The 15,432-nt window shown below is 38.3% G+C and overlaps 1 protein-coding gene across 2 annotated transcripts in view; it reads right to left on the reverse strand.

Moving 5' to 3' along the window:
- The window catches only part of FGD6 (FYVE, RhoGEF and PH domain containing 6), a 72,444-nt gene that overhangs the window by 15,854 nt on the left and 41,158 nt on the right, over positions 1 to 15,432 (reverse strand). For both annotated transcript variants that reach the window (XM_038153176.1, XM_038153175.1), the window contains exons 7-14: positions 15,100 to 15,256; positions 14,368 to 14,455; positions 8,840 to 8,890; positions 5,755 to 5,813; positions 5,543 to 5,614; positions 4,978 to 5,046; positions 3,350 to 3,433; positions 2,128 to 2,207 (exon numbers count right to left, since the gene is read on the reverse strand). In XM_038153176.1, the coding sequence (XP_038009104.1) occupies positions 2,128 to 2,207; positions 3,350 to 3,433; positions 4,978 to 5,046; positions 5,543 to 5,614; positions 5,755 to 5,813; positions 8,840 to 8,890; positions 14,368 to 14,455; positions 15,100 to 15,256 (660 nt within the window). The remainder of the gene's footprint in view (positions 1 to 2,127; positions 2,208 to 3,349; positions 3,434 to 4,977; positions 5,047 to 5,542; positions 5,615 to 5,754; positions 5,814 to 8,839; positions 8,891 to 14,367; positions 14,456 to 15,099; positions 15,257 to 15,432) is intronic.

The raw sequence follows: 15,432 nt of genomic DNA on the forward strand, positions 1-15,432 counted from the left end.
AGGACCAAAGCTTTACTTCTATACAGTGCTGTATCATGCAGATGCATTAACTTTTTTTTCTGAAGAAGGGATTTCTAGTACAATACTGCATTGTACTATGAAAAACAATTCACATTCCTGCACATATTCCAGGAAAACTGAAACCTCAACCCAGACTAGATAAAGTGTAATACTAATGCAGTCAGTAAAACTAAACCTGAAGTGACAGGCTCTTGTCTAAGCGTTAATCTATATTTCTGTTATTAACTGGTCTGCTTTTTATTACTAGCAATTTTTCACCAGCTTAATTTTTTACTTCCTTGTCTCTGCTCCCAGGATCATTTCAGAATACCTTCTTTGGTGTACACTCCATGTAATGCTCATCATTTGGAAAAACCCATGGAAGTGAAATTTATCTCCAGTGTCTTTAAGACTAATTTGAACAGGTTTGAAACTAAGGTGGATTTTTTTTACCATATAGGACCTGACAATCTGTTAGAATGAGGCATCATGCAAAGGAAGATGTAGCCTGGGCTGACAAATTGTGAATTCTCTTCACATTTAGAATATTTATCAGTAGGAAAAACATAGTTGATTGGGAAAAATATATGCAAGCACCTGTTGCTGGCAGTGTTTTTCAATTGTTTCCCTCCTACACCACAACAGGCCAGTTCTGGTGACAGACAGAAAACAATCTGAAAACTGTCATTTACATCTGGAGCCTCCAGCACCTCCTTCATGCCACGCAAATACAACCTCTCTCTGTCCCTCCTGTCTAACTTAGGGCTCCTGCACAAGCATGGCTCCCAGCAAGTATAAAAATAACAGAGCTGAATGGTCCCAAAGATGCAACATCAACAACACCAAAACAAAAAAAAAAAAACAAACCAAATTGTAGCAGCCTCAGTTGGCAATATGAGGTTAATTCCAGCAATTTCAAGGTTAAGACAAAAGTATGTCACAAACTGTGTCAAATTTGATGACCATGTTATATATAAGGGTTTTCCCCTATGGACCAGCACATCTTTCCCAGGAGTTGCTTTTAATCTACCACTTAATCAGTTCATCAAAAGGACTAGTCTATCCTGTTTTGTGGAAAATAGATAGCTTGTATGTTAAGTGGTAACATTTTCAGAAGTTCCAATTATTCTTTTACATTTTTTTTTCAGAACAACTGAATTAAAAGTGAAACAGTTTCAAGCCAAGCAGAGATAAATCCTCATTGCCTGCTGTCATCCCCTGAATGCCTTCATGTGTCTGTGTGACGTCGAGTCACCAAGGGACCTAAGCAGCGCAAAGCTGTTCATATTACACTGGAGCAGAACCATACACTCAACTGTGAAATGCATTGTTTTTGTTTTTCCCCAGTGTGCAGAAGACCTCCAAGAAATGTTTAAATTTGTTGAAGAAATACAGAATTACCCATTTCAAGTGTGTTGTTATAAATAACTACTGCTCTGACAATTGAGCTACTTCCTTTGGCTTCTTTGACAATGTTAACCTTGGTCTACCCCTCAGCTACAGATACTGCTATCTTTGTGCATTCTCATGTCAGTATTTACAAGGTCACACAAAAAGCAAAGTCTGCTCTTGCTCAGCTTTGCTAAATAAAAGAGAAAACATGTCTTTCTTCATTGGTATCAGCACTGTCACAAATGTCAGAACACATAAAACTTCAACTCAAGTACCGTAAAAACAACCACAAAATCCAAACTCCAAAAATCCACAAAAACAGGCCTTTGCTAAAGGCATTTCAGTGAAGGTGACCAGAACTGGCTTAGTGACCATATATCCTTTTGCTGTTACTTAGAGAATTTGGTAACATAGAGAATATCAGTAATTTTAGAAGAACAAAAAAATACTGAAAAGCAAAGCCTAAAATAAAGTAAATTGAAACCCTCTCAAGGAAAGGCAGTGCAAGAGTAGTATTTCAATTTACTTGGAAGTTTCTGAAGGTGTAGCTAAGGTGAAAAAGAGGAACCAAACAATGGTTTTATTCACTCTGATTAACTGATTCCCACTATTCTGTAATCATTCTAGCCAAGAGTAACTTCTCATGACATTAGGTGCAAAACAAGCTCTAAAAAGCTTGTATGGCTTGTTTGAAAACACACAGTTTTAAAATCACTGTTTATTTGAAAGATTTACCTTGCTGAAAGAATGAAGGATCTCTCTACGCTTTCAATGTTCAGTTCATTCTGATATGCCTCCTGGGTTGGCTTCTTAACCTTCAGCCAAGAGAGAAAACTTCACATTCAAACTGAAATGGTACTTTTGTCATTGCTTTACTTTTAATTCCTGTTAAATCTCTTACATTTTCATTGCGGAAGGGGACCACTGGGGAGAAAATACTCAGAAACAGGAAATCATATACCAGTCCAGAGGGCCCAGCTACACTAAGATTACATGCAGCCCATTCTCTTACTTCACTGGCCCTCATCCAAACACTGGAGATGTACAGGGGAATGAAGCTCAAGAGCTGTCTGACACCTTCCACACAGGCCCAGTCATGTTGCCTTGAGCACCTCCTGCAACTGGATGAAAGAAGGCACTGCTGCTGCTGCAGGATGAGATGTAGCCCACTGGTGTACCCCAGCGTGGGCAAGGGCTGCACTATCCTGTTGATCCTTCTGAGCTACCAAATTTCAAACTTAAGGGGGATTAAAAATCAAGAGTGGGTCTGAGGCCCCACAAGACATCTGCTGGCAAAAGAGATTTTGTAGCTCTGCTTGCAAAACTTTGGACCTGAGTGCCAGATCTGCACTGCAGCTTGACTTGGTGATTTTTTCTGACAGGACTGGAGACAATGACTCCCAAGGCAATGATTTGTTGTTCCCGTTAAGTGTCATGTCAGCAACTGAGTCATTATACGGCATGCATGTCCCTTATCATTACCCAAGGGGCTCAAGGCTTAACTTTGATGCTTTTCACAAGGGCTCAAGAGGAAAAGTTGTATCTTCCCTCACAGTTAGCAAATCTATAAACCAGAGAGAACTGATCCACCAGGATCTTATCAGGCAAAGATGCCTAATCTCTGGGTGTCAGCAATAAAAAGCAGTTAAAAGGCAAAAGTGAGGTGGTCTAAACAAAATACAATACAAAAAATTAGTAGGCAGACTATTCCAGAGTAGGACAACACTGGGTGAAATGCAGCCAAGATGATCCTGTAGCAACAGAATATTTAGGGAAACCTAGATAGCAATTCCACAGGCCACATTATGCAAAAAATGTCAAGCCTGTAGGATTGCTCTGCAACAATATAAGCATATTTAATATCTCTTGCCAACAGTAAACACAGTTGTGTTTTCAAAATTTGAAGGCCTGAGTTTGGGTAGATTTGGAGAAAGGCTCACTTTAACAAGCGACTCACCTTCATTCCAGCCAACGACAGCATGTTGTTGAGTTTATACATCCCTGACTGAACTGGAGTAGTATACAACAGGGCATCATTGAACTGTAATACAGAATGCTTTTAATGACTAAAGTTTGTTACAAGACAGATAATTTCAGATGGATTTTACTGCAAGTACAGAACTCCTACAGCACTGAGATAACTGTCCAGAAGAGTATCCCGTACTTCCTATTATTCCACTTAGAATCCAAGAAACATTTTCTCATGTATGAATTTAGATAACAATAGGTAGCTATTTATATCCTCCTTGTCTAAATATACATTTGGCACATGAGTCAACAGTGCACAGATGTCAAAGAACAGCCTGTCAAAAGGGACAAAAATGTTTCTCCTGTACACAGGTATAGAGTATAGCAAACTACTTTAAAAGGATATTAGAATTAACCATTCAAACAAATCAAAGCAACCCAGAAACTAGGAGATAGCAGAATGGGTTAGCAATTCGTAAGGACAAATTTAACCACATCTTGTGAATATTACCAGTTTTAAGTGCATCTACTGTTTATTTCCTGTTCTTCCAGACTTAGATTCATTGAGTGCACTTACTGAACAGTAACTAAGATTTTTTTTTAATTTTCTGTGCTGTTCAACCCATGGATCCCAACTTCATTTACTACACATAAACAAATACCAAAACCTGAAGTGTCTCTTAAGTTTTTGCTATATGACTCTTTGCAAAATAGCCAAATGTTTAAAATGATTACTAAATCTTTGCAACATGATAAATGGAAAAATCACTGCGTCTAATGGTATGAATGCTAGCCTGTACCATTCATATCTATGAAAAACCCCAAACCAAACAAAGCCCTTGCCCCATAAAACAAAACAGAGAAAATCCAAGAGACACAGAAATTAGCAATATCTAGTTTGTGAAGCTTGAGAAAGCATGGCATTTTGAGAGTATTTCAGTAACTGGTATAATACACACTCCAGGACCGCCTAGGGAAGCATTTCTTCATATCAGGGTAACTACAAGACAGGATTCAGCCAGTATTGTAGACCAATAATGCCATAAATTACAGGACAACAGCTGCTTTACTGTCTAAATAGAAGAGATAAACAAAAAGTTCAAGTGGAAACAGAAACTTCAGAGATGCACATAAGTTTCAAAACAAAGCAGTAGCAGAGACAGGAAAAGAACCCAGTACTTAACTTCCACCCAGTGCTCTGCTCAGGATGCACGTGGGCTCCTGCAAGAGGAGGAGGGAGACTGGAGGAAGGAAAGGAGGGAGGGAAGGGTACAGTAGCAGTGACAAGAGTTGCACATTTTACGATCTGGTACAGCTCAGAGGGAGGGAGTAACTGTTCTACCTTCCACAGTACCACACATAATGTCTTCTCATGAAAGCTCTCAGATTTTAAATGAGGATTGTTCAAAATAGTATGCTTTAGTGAGAAATTATTTTCCATTAAAATTAGTGCATATGCCACAGATAATATCTCCACATTAGAACTGACTGAATAGAACAGCAACAATTAGTAATTTTTCTACTACCTACAGTTATTAGTTATGTTTGCAGTGTAATGTTTTAACTACTAAAAATTACACTAGGAAAAGGCACAAAGCAACATACATAGCATCTTACCAGAAAAAACATTCTTGGCTGCATGACCTTTCGTGATAGCTTCATCAGTGTTCCCTCTTTCAAAAAGACCTATTAAATTAAAACAAGAAATGCAAAACCTAGCTTTTTAGGGCACAAGCCATGCAAATGAGCTGACTTTTTTTGTAACTATTACCATGATTATTATTTTTTTACTACATTAGAAGTGCTGTGCAAGTTTTGAGATTCAGGGTTCCCTTTCTGAGAAAAGCGGTTTATCCTTATGTTTCTCTAAAAGTGAGTGTGGATGACTGCATTAGTTTTCCATGCCGCACATGAAACCATGAGAAATAGAGGTTTAAGCTTGAGGATAAAAACCTGCCTGCAAGATCTGGCAAGGAATCATTTTCTAAAAATTCTTAGTTTCTGCCAGATAAACATCTAAAAAAATCCCACACCTAAGGAGCGCCAGTATTCATTTGACTGCTAGAACCTAACAATGAAGCAATAGACCAATTTTCTTCTTTGTATATTCCAGCATCAGTCTTTGCTTGAATATCATCTTCACTTTCACTGCAATCTGCTCAATGCCATGTGGGGCACCTACCCTTCCCGGCTGTACGATCTCATGGTGTCCATTTAAACTGTATTGGATCTGCATGAGCTTCTGAAAGTTATCCTATAAGGGAAAAAAGCAGAAGGTAAGTACTTGCCCTTGCATTCATGATATTTTTTAAGGAAAAAAAGGGAATGAGAGAGAGATAGAGAGAGAAAGAGAAAAAGCTTTAATCAATCAGCTTCATAAGGCAAAATACTTACTCCCTGTTTCATAATGTCATTGGCATGGTTTGCAACTTCTATAACAACAGCTAAAGCATCTGAAAGATGAAAGAATGATGTTTTGGTTATACAGACCAGTTAGCATTGGTACAATGTAAAGCACAGATACCATATTGCATTTCCACATCATTCCAGGATTGAAGGATCTTATTGCACAGACACTACATTCAGCAGCACTTCCCAAAAATCCCAGAGTCTTTGGATCGTGGTTCAATAAGTATGCCCTAGCAAGTCATTGCTTCAACCAACAGTGTCAATTATTTCTTAGAACTACTCAAAACAGTCCATAGGCAAAGCTAAATTCCAATTTCTCACACAACAAATTACTTCCTATACCTACAGCAGAAAAGTTAACAACATTTTAACAGACACTCTATAGGGACTAAGTTTTTGCCATTTTACCCAAATGCCATCACTGCCATTCATGGAAGACTACCTAGAAAAATTATATAAATATTTGTCATTTCTGTCTTTCGCCTTTAGTTTTGCTGCCCCTCAAAATAACAGTAAAGTTCAAATTTCTATATTTTGAATTTGTAATACCAAAAGAAAAATAAATCTCTGGAAAATGTTACCAAATATAAGCAATTTTATTAAGTACTGATATTTAATAACCAGCAACTCAACTGTAAAATATCCTAAGGTGTAAGTGCAAAATGCAGTTATATAAAACGATTATGTGAACACTGAGTGTTCAGTCCAAGTCTAAGAATCCATCCCATACAAGGATCTTATCCAAAAACCTGCAATTTACTTAAGTTAGAAAAATGACACTTAACAGAAAGCTAGAACAACTGTTGTGCTGAAATGCAGTCTCTAAAGCATTTAGCACCTTCTGAGTAACTGAATTACAGTCAAGCACTTCAAAGAAAGGAATAAATTTAGTTCAAAGTCCACAGAGAAGCCTACCAAACCAGGTAAAACCAAGGCCTTGGGTTTTTTTCCTAGCTAATCGTAAGAGTATTAGTACTGTAGAATGCATATACTTCCCTTATTGTTGACTCATATTCGGAGACGAATTATGTTTAAAGACAGAGCTTTCTGAACTGAAAGGTTCAGAAGCTCATGAAGCCATATGAGAAACTAAACAGACATGAACAAAAAGCTCCTCCAAAGCCATTTGAAGGAGAATTTTTGTAAAAGATTGTCACAAACCAAGGCGATGCAAGTACAGAGTCAGACAGCTAACATACATAGCACATCAAGCATTTGATCAAAATTTAAGTTGAGATATAGATGTTATGGAACCAAGCAAACCTGCTGAAATGTAGCTGGTGGTCTCTTTCTAGGTAATGCTGGAGCTGGTTCAGGCAAAACCTCCCCAGCTCCCACCCACATGAAAGAAGATGAAGGGAAATGTAGCTAAATTCACAAAGACAGGGATGAGCATCTGATTCTCTCTGTTATACTTTCCTTCATCTCTCAGTTACTATACATATTAGAACCTTAAAATTTCATTTATTGACTTCAAGAAAGATTGAAGAATTTTAGAGAAAATTATAAAATTTGCTGGCTAGTGAAGGGAAAGTTCCAGGATCTCAGGACTATTTATACAGCCAAGACTAAATGAATCTAAACAACAACATAAAACAATCTATAGGGTCAAAGTCCATAAACAAAGTGCTTTTTGGCAGGGAAGAGCATTCCACTTATACCACTTAGCTGAAGTAATGTATTCAAATGAAGGTCAGCAAGAAGAATTGTGCTCTTTGGGTTTTTTTTCCAAGAGTACTAATGACAACCAAACCTAGTCTCTCTCTCCACTCCTATCCTTCACTCCCAGGCTCTGCAGTGGAATTAAACAACTAAGCAAATTTAGAAGTAAGATAAGCTTAATTATTACAAGAAAGATCTTGGTGACTAAAGATTAGATTTTCTTTTCTTACCCAAATTCTAAAATGGATTACCAAATATGTCAGATGTCAAATTAACACTTAGGCATTGTTACAACTTAACTTCAGCTTCTATCTTTGATAGAGGAAGGGAGAGAAAAACACTATGAAAGATGTAACTACAAAAACCAGAGAAGCTCAAGAAATCACAAAAAAGTGAACTATAGATTTAGGTTGCTCTCTTTTCAAGTGGTCAGCTGTTTAACATGTCAGTGCAAGTATTATTTTGTTCACAGCTATAAGAAGTGCAAGATGAACTTTTCTATCTCTTGAAGAGCCGTAAGTTAAAATATTTTTGGCTTGCATCTTCAACAGACTCAAATATGTCTAAATGTCCTAAGAAATATATTTACTAATATATTTCATGGTATTGTACCAGCAGACAAAGCAAACATGGCTCAGTGCATTGAAGGTGTTCATTTATTGCAGTTCAATCAATTACATCTGCACAACTCTTCCAAAGGTAATGGACTTGCACAAATGTGACAGGATCTCATGCAAATGAAATGGAAACATTGACTGGGAGCATTTTTTGTACTGCTGAGGCACACTCTGAGGAAGGAAACAGCCTGAATGTGCATTGCATTTATATGCTTGAGTTAAACCACCTTAATCTTGCACCACTATGAAATGTGTGGTCCTGTCCTCTTTATCACCAACTACTTCTCATTTCCTCTGATCTCCTCTCTCCCCACATGCAGGCAAAAACCTGTGTAAGTAACATGTGTTTGTGCAGCTTCGGACAACTCAAACTGGAGAACTCCTCAGGTTAAATATTACCCATGGCAGCTCACTTCTTGCTCATTTCTGCCACATGGATGCTTTTCCTGGCACAAGGAGAGAGGAGGAGGCCAGAATGGCTCCTAGCTGGAGAGAGCATGCTGCCTATTAAAGGTCTACACTTGCAAGGGACTGTCTCTTTCAAAGAGGCAGTGCCTAAAATATCTGTTTAAACTGCCTGTGGAACTGCACTCTTATCTCTTGGTTTCAATTCAAGCTGATATGACTGCCAGCTCCAAACTTTTTTGAAACAAATGCTTGCAATCTTCTAGAACCTCTTGTGAGAAACTCAGAACTAAATAGAAAACATTTCTATTATTGACTTAGCATTTTGCATTTAAAATCTTGAAACATTGGTACATATGTTATTATTTCTTTAAAGAGACATTTACCTTGAGTATCCCTATAGTCTGCAGATTCTTCTAAAAGATTCTTTAAATAATCTGTATAAAGAAAAAATAATATAGAGATAGTTTTGTTAAATAAATAAACAACACCAGAAACTAGTAAGCCCCATCTTTTCCTGGACATCTGCTGTTCAGATCTACTACCTAACTGACAAAGATCTACTACTTTATCTTTTAAATCTGTCAAGGTAATAACAAAGTGAAAACTAGCATCTCCATAATGAAAGTATATCAGCAAAGAGATAGGTTACTGAAACAGTGGTCTTCTCCAGTGAAAAGCTATATGTTGTATATATTATTACAGAAAAAAACAAGCAAGTGAAAATTTAGTAGATACTTGCAATCATTTGCATCTAAGCTGATGTAAAAAACTTTTGAAGATTATAGATATTTGTCTGAACACCAAAAGTAGTGTCTAGGAGCTAATAAAAAAAAGTAGTCCACTACAGAAGATCTGATGAAGATTAATATTTTTCAGTAATAAAAACAATATACTTCCCTCAATGTTCAAATAGGCACTTTCAGTTTTCAATGACACATATAGTTCAACCACGAGATGGCACCCGCGATCCATTAAAGTCTTGGTAGCTTTAAAATCTATTTTAATTTGCTAAAATTAACTCCAAATGTATGACTATACATGAAGACATCCCCCTCGAGTTTCCATTCCCTGGCTGAGTGTCTACTTCATCAAAAAGTGCAATACCCTGTCAAAGATTAATACATATCCTCAGTAAAACGTCAATAATGTACTCTCTGTAAGCTTTGAACTTAAAATAAAAAGAAACCAAAACAAAAACATTCCAAGAGATATACATTAGATTGATAAAAGCAACAAATACTGATTTATAATTACCTTTTAAATGAAGTGTTAATATTTAGGCATATCTAATGAAAACTAATTACATGTAATGTAGTAAGCATTCAATTTTAGCTTCTCAGTTGTACAAGCTTCATGTAGGAGTGAAATAATTCAACTCCCATATGCCTGCCCTACCCAAATTCATTCTTTCATTCAAAAAGGATCAGGAGCCAATTGTTCCTGCCTTCATAGGATGTCTTGCTTCATGCGTGCCCCTCAGAGACCATTCAGTGCATTGTAATCTTTTCCTTATGCACCAAATTAAAAGGGAATTATGAAACATGTTTCTGCAGTAGAACTGCTACAAAAAGTGAGAGAACTTGTCACAGTTAATGAAAGCTTTGAAAAAAACAGAAGTACAGGAAGAGAAACATTTGGCACTGACATTTTATTGTTTGGCAGAGACCTAAGGGAGGATCCAAGGGAGAAGCATGAAGAGCAGGTTGGGGTGCAGGAAGAGGAACCAGCTGGAAGGCAGGGAGGGAACTCTGGGAAGTGCGATTGGCTGGGCCATGAGAACACTCACAGCTTTCTGCTCTCCTCAGAGTTCTGCTTGATCATTAGCAGGCTTTGGTTAACATGTGATCTTTTAAGACAAGTCTGACCTGGACCAAAACTTTGTCTGCTGTACTCTATGAATATTGTATCCTTCATGTCCCTCAAAATCTTGTGCTGTAGTAGCTGCCAGCCATTCCAATGGAGTATTTAGGTGGCCGTATTTTCCATTTGAAACAAAGTTAATCTTGCCTCACCTTGGGTTGTTCTGGTAAGAGCTTGTATGAGGGGAAAAAAATTAACAGGAGGTATTTTGAAAGGAACTGGGAAGAGTTCACACCAAGTTTAATTTGGTTTAACCTGGAGGAGCCTGTCACAGATACAACACCAGGTGCCCCCCCGCCCTGCCTGTGGATGGGTGGTCTCTCAAGTTGGAGCTGTGCCATGTTGCTGAGGCAGAGCACTCTTTGGACTCCACCATTAAGCCAGCAAATAAAAGCTTTACAATTGCAACTTAATGTTCATTGGAGCCAGCACAAAAGACTCCAGTAGAAAAAATGAGTCCCTACAGCTCATACAGAAATAAGGCTCGCAAACCACACACTCACCTCTACAGGCTGGGAACAAGAGGTAAGGTGGGTATAATTTCCTCATCTGCAAATGTACAGCTGGCACTTTAAGACATTGTCCCAGGTACATGAAGACATCCAATTTAACATCCAAAGTAATTGCAGTGGAAACATAAAACCAGAGAGCCAAGATGGGAACTAATTATTTCTTGGCATATTCATGCTTTATAACATGTTTCCCAAAACACCACCACTCAAACCCATTTTTGGATGGGTATTTTCTAGCATTTTAAATTATATAATCAGTGAATAGAAGAGGTAAAATCAAGATTTTAACACAACTGCATTCATTTAAAATTATGTATTTAAAACAGAAGGCAGCCTTTGTCTTACAAAACTGCAGCAGCCACTAAAACAACTGTATAATCCTGAAAGTGATAAATAGGTAATTTTCACCTTAGTACTCTCCTTATCTGGTAAGTGGACCTCAGTTCACAGCTAAAATTCAGCTTCAGAGAAGCATCAGAACAGATATTTTTAGTCTCTTCTGTGAATACACACTGGAAATTCTGTGCCTTCTGGAGGTACTGGCATAAACTATACAGACAAGCTGATTTCACAGACATGAAAAATGTTGCAGTAAAATTTTTGCAAAAGTATGCCCATATGAAATAAATACAGAAGTCAGATATTAAGGTGAAATGACATCTAATGTCTTTGAAAAAAAAAAAAATCCCCTCTGAAATGAGCTTTCATTGTTCAGACGAGAAAGACCTTAATCATGCCTTCAGAAATTCTTAATTCTGCTGGATACCCCAAGGTGCAGCAAAAATAAATATAAAAGCACACTAGTATTGTTTTTGTGATGAAAATTTCTGTATGCCTACTTCTACCTGACAGCAGCCCCCAGTTCTCTCTTCCTACTTGCTGGGGGAAGTGGCTATCACTTCTTCTGCTTAAAATTATCTTCTGCGTCATTCACTACTTTTTGTCTTGGGTTGTCTAAAGTAATTAATTTAAACTCAAAGTAATTCTTCCACAACATGTAATTGGCCTTGAGTCTGACAACTCCATTTCCAACCTGCAAAGCTGCAGAGTGCAAAAAGGCGAATTTTTCATCCCACTCAGCCTCCCCTCACTACAACCCAGTCAAGGATAATAAAAGACACTCTCTGCCAACCTTATGCTGTGAAAAAGAGGAGAGAGGCTTCTCCTCTGACAATCAAGAGCCTGTTCATATAGCACAGTCTCAAGTAATCTACTCAAATTAGAGGTTTTTGGGAGAAGAGAATCACCTCTTCCATTTCTCTCAGAAATCAGAGGCCTCTGATTGGCCTCCCCCATAAGCTATCTAATAATTACTCTACAACACTCAGGGCCACTATGTGAAGAAATGGAAGTCCATTTACTGGACTGGAGAAGCTGTATAATTAAACAGAAACAGTGCTAAACTGTTAATCTCCTTGGCTGATTTATGACTCCACCTGCTCCTGCTTTTGGTAGCACAAAAGTAACTCCACTTCAAAGCACCGCAACAATCTTGTGATGTGACCGACTAGCAGCAGGTTACCAGTACAAAGCTGTCCCACTGACACAGAACATCTAAATAGGAAGAAATCCCTGCTGACTCAGGCCTGACAGCTTCATTTCCGGGATTATTTTCATTCTGCTGCTCTTGCCCTCCTCCCCACAGATCCCCCCCAGCTCCGGCCTAGGCAGCTGCTCCATGGCTACATCTCACCCATTGCAACAAAAGATACAAATGTTTTGCATGTCCTCCAGATGTTCATATAGCACAAGCTTACAGAGGCATTGCTCAATCTTACACAGAGCTGTTGGAAGGTAACTAAGCAGATGGATCATCCACTGAGACATGGAAGAGTCAGAACTCAAGGGCAACATACATGCATGAAAGACTGAACGTGCTGAAAATGAAACAGATCCAAAACATCACTCTCCAGCTCCAGCATCATTAAATTCTTGGCCTGATCTCTTCTATTGTTCCCATAGAACAAGAGAAAATTATGTTTCTAAATTTGCCACCAGCATGGCAATCCCATTCCTTTCAGCAGCACTTGCAGGTGTATTTAAAGCCAGGCAGCCACAGTAAGGTCTGCAGACTGACTGAGGAACCCCAAAACAATCCCCATCAGCACAGGATGGGCTTTTTTCAGGTCAAAAACATTCTGTCCCAGCCACAATGACAGCTCATCATCACGAGGAATTCCCCTTCAACATCTGAGTTTTGTTTCAGTGCCGTCCATCACTCTGCTGTGTATATTGACAATGGCATTTGCTCCATCCTGATCCTCTATTCAACTAAACTCTGTTTCAATTAAAACCTTTCAACTTACCCAAGGCTCCAACGATTTTGAAGTGTATAACAAACTATACCACACCCTGAGTATCCTTTTAAAATAAAGCAAGTCCCCAAATGCCATTTTATGGGTTGATTTCATCAATTAAGTATCTTTAAGGTTTTCCCCTATAGAGCATTCCATTTAGTAAGAGTTCTCCCCCTTTTTTCAACACCTTGAGTTTAATGAGATGATTAAAATGAAAATGTCAATGTTAATAACTTGGAAACTGCTCTATAACACTTAAATCTAAATCTGCCACAGCATCACTAGTCTAAATACATGCTGGGGAAATGCCAATGAGCTGCTACAGAGCCAAAAAAAAAAAGGTCACGGAGCATTTTTTTTTGCAGTTACTACATAAACAGAGGTTATTTTTAAATTGCTCATCAAGAAGCAATGGCTCTCAAAAACAATACCTTAAGTATTTCCAAATCCTTACAGGAGCCATCCCCCTCTTACAACAAACACATCTCAAAATACTTCACAAAGGAGGCCTCTGTCACTGCCCTCCCTTTAAAGACAAAAAACCCCACTGCATCATGGAGATGACTTGCTCAAGGCCACCCAAACACACCAGTGCCAGAGCAGGGAACCGAGCCCAGATTTCTTAGCTACAAATCAGCTCCTCAGCTCGCTCTGGTAGCAAGCCTTAAGCACTTACTGGTGTGCACTAAAAACATGTGTTTTGCCTTTAAAAGAGAATGGATTTTACAGACAAAATACCTGGGTGGGGAAAAAATGGAGAAGCTACTTAAAGTTCGCAGTTGCACAGATATCCTTCTTCTCCTTGTTCCAATTTTCCATACAGTCTTTTTCCTTTGTTAAACCCCTATCACCCCAAAAAACCAAAAAAGCAAAACCCAAAGCAGGACAGAAACATTCCAATCCTTTGAGGAAATTACAGGCTTCTATTACCACAGATTCAAGCAAAAACCATCACAGGTTCCATGTTTTCTATGTACTGTTGAATCTACCATCAGAACACACCACGGTGCTGTAAACATGAGGACTTTGCTTGTGCATCTTACCACAGTATTAGCAAAAAAAGCCTCTAAAACCCATACCATGTTTTAAAAAGAGCTTCACATACTGTGACATGTTTTAAAAAAGCTTCAGTTATCTGAAGCCAGATAAACACACTTTACAGATGGATACAACTGTCTGAAAACAGGTGTCCTGGGGCATGTAAAGACTGGCTTCTGAAGCCTGCAAAAAGCTTGACTGTACCTGTCAACAGAAGCCTGTATTGGGGAATCCTCTGAACTGGCTTGAGCAGATAGTGCTTGAGGGCCAGACTAGCACAGCGGGGGCTCATCTGAAAGAGACACCCAAAATAAATAACAATTCCACAGCAGTCAAAGGTTCCAGCAAAAGAAAACATGCCTCCAAACAACTACTGATTATACTGGATAAGCTTTTTATCTTTGCAAAGTGATACTGCCACAGTGTTAAGCACCACACTACAGAGCAAGCATTTCCATGTGGAAGACTGCATGCAAAATTACCCATGCATGAAAGACACTAGTAAGCACTCATATTCTGTAGATACAAAACAGGTGCTTTGACCTAGGAGCTTCCCAGAAATAAAGGAAACAGGATAGCAAGGACAACATGCTCCTTTGTGATTGCTGTCAGTGTTCATTAGGCAAAAAGCAGAGAAGAGAGGAGTGCTCACTGCAGAAGTTTAATTAATCCACACCTCTAAAGGCAACACAGAATTAAAAGATCCATGCTTCAAAAATACTAATTATCTTGAGTTTGCATTCAAAAAAATCTGAATCTGCAACATTGCAGAATTCAAAAGGCCTCTTGTCTTCTTCCTGTCTTAAGCCAAGACTGCAGAAAAAAAGCCCATCAACAAAACACAAAAAAATTAAGGACAGTTTCTAAAGCCCAGTGAAAGATCACAACTGCTAAAAAGGCACAAAACAGGTTATACCTTAAAGAAGAATACAATACCTCGAAGTCTTTGACTACTGTTGCAAATCCTGCATTCTTCTTACACTGTTCATCTAATAATGCAACATTTTTATCAAATTCTTTGATGTAAGTTGAATACATCTTTAGGTAGGGACCCTTTTTAACAAATATATCAGCAATTCTTTGATGCTCAAGCCTAGAAACAACAACAACAACAAAAAAGATGCAATTAGAGCTAAAAATAGCATACATCTTAACCCTACAGCAAAACATCTTTTTCAGAATAAGAAGTGCTAGTTTATGCTCTGAACAAAAAGCCTACAGCAGATAGGTACCCATCTCAGTTGCTATGCTGAAACACCTTACAAGGCA

Source organism: Motacilla alba, chromosome 1A (genome assembly GCF_015832195.1).
Source record: "Motacilla alba alba isolate MOTALB_02 chromosome 1A, Motacilla_alba_V1.0_pri, whole genome shotgun sequence".
NCBI lineage: Eukaryota > Metazoa > Chordata > Aves > Passeriformes > Motacillidae > Motacilla > Motacilla alba.